Source organism: Staurois parvus, unplaced genomic scaffold (genome assembly GCF_062004578.1).
Source record: "Staurois parvus isolate SC_StPar_1 unplaced genomic scaffold, SC_StPar_1.0 ptg000619l, whole genome shotgun sequence".
NCBI lineage: Eukaryota > Metazoa > Chordata > Amphibia > Anura > Ranidae > Staurois > Staurois parvus.
In genome coordinates this window covers 2219912-2225911 of record NW_028318415.1, presented here as the reverse complement: position 1 = coordinate 2225911, position 6000 = coordinate 2219912, and the positions used below count along the sequence as shown (strand labels likewise).

Genomic DNA, 6000 nt, shown 5'->3' with positions numbered 1-6000 from the left:
AATTACCAAAACAACTTGCAAATGACTGGTCAGAAGTTGGTGAGCCAATGCTGCAGGCTTTGTCCAGCCCAAAGGAACCCAAGCACTCTAGTAAGCAATACAACACCAAGCCCAGTAATCATAAGGCGTAATTGTGTGTGTGGTTCAAAACCATCTTTGGCTCCTGGACTGGGGATACTGGACCTGCAAACCTACAGTACTGCACAGATCTGACTGAAAAATACTTCAAGAAACAAAAGTGCCAAGATAGTGGTTAGAATCGACAATGAATTTTGCATACAATCCAGCCAACGTAGTGCTTAATTTACTTGTAAAACATGGATTTTTTTTTTTTTTTTTTTAAACAGAAGGAAAACTGCATTTGTATTTCGTGATTGCCTTACCAGAGCTGAAAATCTACACAAATCATTAGAGAGAAAACAAACAAAAAAAAAAAATCTATAAAAAAAAAGAAAAAAATGTATATAACAAGCTCTAGTTGTAAAAATTCATGCAAAATCCCTGATCTATTAGAAAATGAACAGTACTTGTTGGTAAGAGTTACTGGACAACTATTATCAGATGTAGTTGTAGCAATAACATACATAAAACATACAAATATTTGCTAGTAGAAAAAAAATATGACTTACACCCCAGCACCCCATTTTTACCCATCAAGACTGATCCCTCAATCCCACAAAACATGAAATGTCTTATCTGCTCCAACAGAAGATGTAACATAACTGCAATAAAAAGTAGTCTTAAGGGTTACCCTACAAACACGTCCAGACACTGGATAAAGCTAAGAGGATTGTCAAGCAACTTCATCCAGGTGTATTTGGTTTAAATATATAATTCGCTTTTAGGTCAGTGTGACAGGTCTTAGAGTATTAACTTGTAGAGCATCAAGACAGTAGTGGTCAGAAAAATAACACTGTAAACCATCAAAGCACAACTGATGACCTTCACCAACAGGTGATCACTTTTATCCACTATAAAAAAAAAAAAAAAAAAAAAAAAGTAGAACAGCTGCAACTATTATGAAAGTTGGCAGGATACTCAAAAATAGCACTGAGGATACAGGAACAAGTGGACTGCACAGCTGAGTTAAAAAAACTGAACTTTTTCTTCATTTGGGTCAAAAAAGCAATAATCCAAAGTTGTTGTTTTTTAGTTGATTATAGAAGTTGACCAAAAAAAAAAAAAAAAATACTGAGAGGAAAATTACAAAAAAAAAAAAAAAAAAAAAAAAAGTAGAAATGTACACAAGACATGTTTAAAAAGAGTTTGGTAGGATGGTGAATAGTTGGACAAAAACAATAGCGTCATTGCATTATGTTCTTTTACACAAGTACAAATATCCTGAGCTGAAATACTTCAAAAAAAAGTAGGCTCCTGTGCCCCAATGTAGATTTCCTGCCCCCTGATTGACAGAAGAGTGTCAGTTGCTGGAGATCAATAGGATCACTGACTTTGAAAACAATTGCATTTCATGGCAGTTCTCCCGTAAGTGTTTTCCTATAACTTAGTGTGGCGTCCAGGTCGGGGCATTATAGTTGTAGAAGCAGAGGCCGAGGCAGCTGCATCCTCTGCTTCTTCCAGCTCTTCCTGCAGCTCCTGGCTGACACTAGACTGGAGGGCAGCAGGAGTCAACCATTCCTTCGGTAGACAGCTTTGTAGAAAAGGAACACAGGAACTAAAGTATGCCAATCGGTTAACCCAACGGGGTATCTCCTTGCCACAGAGGATCTAGGTGATAAAAGGAAATGATTTGATTAAGACGACAAAAGTAGATAAACCAGGCCAATAATACTGCAAAGGAAAAAAAATGCCATTGCTTGCGATCAACTAACTGGCAAATCACACAAGTATTTCGATTTTATAATTTGCAGTAGCATTAAACCATTTTTTAAACCAACTTTTAGACATTTTAAACTGTCATGATTTTTATTTTCTAAACTACATGCTGGTTTGGGATTGCATTTATTAGCCATAAAACATCTGTGTGCCTCTAAAACTAGTTCCACATTGTTTCGGGACTTGACTTTTATGACTTCAGGACTACGACCCCGGACACGCCAGGTGCAACTTTGCCATGCCATGAGACTTGCAAATCGCATGGCAAGTCACACCCTATTGTCCGCAATTACAACAATCATATCGGTGCGATTCCGACTTGGTCGGAGCCGCTCTGATCTCTGAAGTAGTGCATGCACTACCTTGGGTGCGACAAGCATAGACATCTGTGTCTTGCAAGTCACACTTCAAGTCGGAATGTCATCCGAATTTGAAGCCACACGATTTCAAAGTCAGATCTGTGTGACCGGTGTGTAAGACCGCCAGCTACCACACTTGTGTTCAGGGAGGACAAGGATCATAAATGAAGGGGTTTAGTTCTGAAATCAAGGAAGTCAGACTCCTAGTAAAGTGGAACACATTTCACAGAGGCACACAGAGATTTTTCTAATAGAAAAAAAAACTACATCTTCAGGTGTGTGAAGAACCTCGGTTTGCTGGTATTTAACTGCAGCCATATAATGCAGGTGCCTGCCCAAGTGTCTCCAAACTTGTTTACTGACCCATGTACAGCTCCCCAAATGTCCACTAGAAAGAGAATATGGCTGCAGCCCTTGAAAAACTGTGCCCTGCCCCTTTTCACACACACTAAGACCTTGCTGTCCATCAGAAGAATAGACCAATAAGGGTGGGGCTAGACACATATACTAAAAGGAATGACAATGTGTGGGCACCTTTAGATTTCTGCATTACATAGCTGACTGCAGATAAAACCCTTTCACTTCCAGGCCCTGTGCTTCACTTTTAAACTCAGGTGGCCAGAACAGTTTTGCAATGTTTCCATTGTATGGTTATTTTTCCCTTACAGCCTTCAATATGTGAAATGCAGACAGTGTGAGTTCAGGGACATGTACCCAGATCCACGCAGATGTCAAATTGGGAGCAGCGGCTGTGTTTGTGCAGTTGCTACATTCCAATTTATGTCAATAGAACCACCTGTGTGGCAATGCATGGAACACCTGTGCATCCCCATGCAGGTAAACACAGCTTCGCAGGGGCGTATGCTGTAGTATGCCCTGTGTGAACGAGGCCTATGTGTTTTTGTTTTATTTTTAACAAACAGAAGGAGGCTTTGGTGAGATATCAGAGGTCTAAACAGACACCGATGTCATTTTTTTGAGAAAGAGCAAGGGACTTAACACAGCAGGGATCAGCAGGGGAGATGGATTTGTTACAATCATTCCCCTGTGGCTCCCCTGCAGCCCCTAAAGCCAGCAGCTGCAGGGAAGCCACAGTGAATCGGTGTAGTGGGATCGGTGTGGTGGGGTTTAATGCTGCCCGGATGGACCTGGCAGCAAAAGGGTTAAAGGCTTAGTCCACCTTTGTGACCATGTTTCATGTTACACTCATATTTAGGGGGTAACATGAAACATGGTCACATTACTGAACATCGCCCTCCCTCACCCAACATAGCTGAATCGTGGGGTGTTTTTTCCCTGATATATTTTGTTTTCTTTTGAACTTGGTGCAGCTTTTCGTGGTTCTGCCTACACAGCCATGTCATCCATTCAAAGGGATCTGTGACTGTAAAGCCTACAAGTCCCATCTTGCATCACGGCACTTGAAGCCCAATGATTACATGCTTCAGCCCCTTAACCTGTGAATTGCATCTGCAAGGCATTTAATAAATACACACTTTTTATTTTATGAATATAGGAGTGGATTCATAGGTTTTTTTTTTCTACAAAAAGTGGACTATGGCTTTGAGGTGTTCCAAGATTCAATTTAATGTACCCTGGGTACATATAGGACCTTTAAAGGTTGGTATAAATAGCTCAATCTCAGTGTTTGCTGATGAAACAAAACTAAGCAGGACAATAACTTCACAATACGATGTAGAAACTTTACAATAAGATCTTAATAAAATAAAGGGGTCGGCAACTACATGGCAAATAACGTTTAATGTTGGAAAATGTAACATGATGCACTTGGGTGCTAAAAATATGAACTATGAACGCAAGTTACTCACTAGGGGGAAAGCCTCTGGTGGAATCCAGGATGGAAAAGGATCTGGGGGTCCTAGTAGAGGACAGGCTCAGCAATTGCATGCAGTGTCAAGCTGCAGCAAGCAAAACTAGCAGAATTTTAGCATGCATTAAAGAAAAAAAAAAAAAAAAAAAAAGTGTATTTACTCCAGTTAAAACTATAATCCTGCCACTTTATAAGACTCTGGTTCGACCACATCTGGAGTATGCTATCCAGTTCTGGTCACCAGTCCTCAGAAAAGATGTGCTTGTGTTGGAGAGAGTCCAGAGAAGGGCAACAAGGTTAATAAGGGGGCCGGAGGACCTCAGTTACGGGGAACGACTGCAAACAATTTATTCTCCCTATATAAAAGACGTTTGAGAGGAGATGATACAGCAATACAAAATACCTCAACAGTGATTCTAAGGAATTCAGTCTCAGAGAATATAAGACGATGTGCGGCCACTCAATGAAATTGGAAGAAAAATGGTTTAACCTTTAACTGCGTAGGGGTTTTTTTCACGGTCAGGGCAGTAAGGAACTCACTTCCACAACCAGTAGTGTTAGCGGGAAGTATTTAAAGTATAAAAAAAAAACAAACAAAAAATAAAAAAAACAAAAAACAAAACAACCTCTTAGATGGGCATCTTAGCAAGCACAATATACAGGAATATGAGAAAGGACTTTTGTCATGAACACACGCACACCCACACAGGTTGAACTGGAGTCTATAACTATGGGTGAGACAAAACTTGCAAAAAAAATAATTATATTGTGGGATGTGCACTGCCAGTATTTCTTGCATTTGCTAGCTTCTGGTCTGATTATTTAGAAATATTATTAGGACAAATGTACTTTCAGGACTTTTTGTTTATTCTTACCTCTCCCTGTGGCTTGCCCAAAATAAGAAACATGAATCACAATGGGTACTAATAACCAGGATTCTTCAGCACAGGGCCTTACAAAAGTCAGTTTAATTTGCAGCAACTGTCCCCTGCTGCCATTACACCATTAGAAAAAGCTAAAAAAAGGGAAGAAAAGTAACAGATTGCTCATGCATACGAATACAGGAGCCATATTTGTTTTCTCTCTTCCCTCTTGTGTTGGTTTGGAGCATCTGTCCGCGTCTTAAGCGTGTGGTTAATAGCAAAACAGGTAGCCTCATTTGAGTAGGCTGCACGAACAAGTAAGAATAAAGTGCTGAAAGTGGACCTGTTCTTTAAATTATACACCGGTTTCCTTTGCAATTATTTTAGATTTATAATGCTCAACTTTTGCAAGAGAAAACATGAAGACACAAAATATACAAACCACTGACTTTGTCAACTTCAATTTGCAACATACTTTCTCCAAGTCTAAGGGTAAGTATTAGAGCCAGACTCAAGACAATAGCATTTTAAGAGAGGTGCATAATGGCAAGTGCACAAACCCCCCCCCAAAAAAAAAATACAACCCCAAAAAAATAAAATCATGTGCAGAAAATGTCTGCAAGCCTTCCATTCCTATACAGGTACCAGCTCACGAAATCTACAATATTGGCCAGGTTCCACACTCCCCTCCCATTAGCATACTTGCCTAGTCTGGCTCTGTCCTTGAACTTAGTGGATTGATTTTGCTCATCCCTACTCATGAAACCAACAGTCTTTAGATAAGGCAATGTAAAATACCATCTTTAGGAATCAAATCTCAACCAGAATTCCTCTAGTACAGTTCTAGAAAAAACAGGACCAGATTGTTACTCACTCCAGGCGCTTCCTAAATTTCATCCACCATGATTACACGCTGGCATAGCCATGCTGTTCTAAACAAATTCTCACTCTTGATGGAGGAGGATTTCACATGACATCTCATACCACATAGGACAGTTGGCCTCTTTGTAAAGGAGGCAATGATGCTGATCACAGATGGCACCAATGCAATCAATGTTCAAGCCTAGCATATATGTCTCAAATCACCAGTTTAGCAGCCAGTGTTGTTGCT

The 6000-nt window shown here is 40.0% G+C and overlaps 1 protein-coding gene across 1 annotated transcript in view; it reads right to left on the bottom strand.

Moving 5' to 3' along the window:
* Positions 1–253: 253 nt before the first annotated feature.
* Positions 254–6000, bottom strand: part of DESI2 (desumoylating isopeptidase 2) — a 28039-nt gene continuing 22292 nt past the window's right edge. Inside the window, exon 5 of the mRNA XM_089693252.1 lies at positions 254–1728. Coding sequence (XP_089549378.1) covers positions 1498–1728 — 231 coding nt within the window. The 3' untranslated portion in view covers positions 254–1497. The remainder of the gene's footprint in view (positions 1729–6000) is intronic.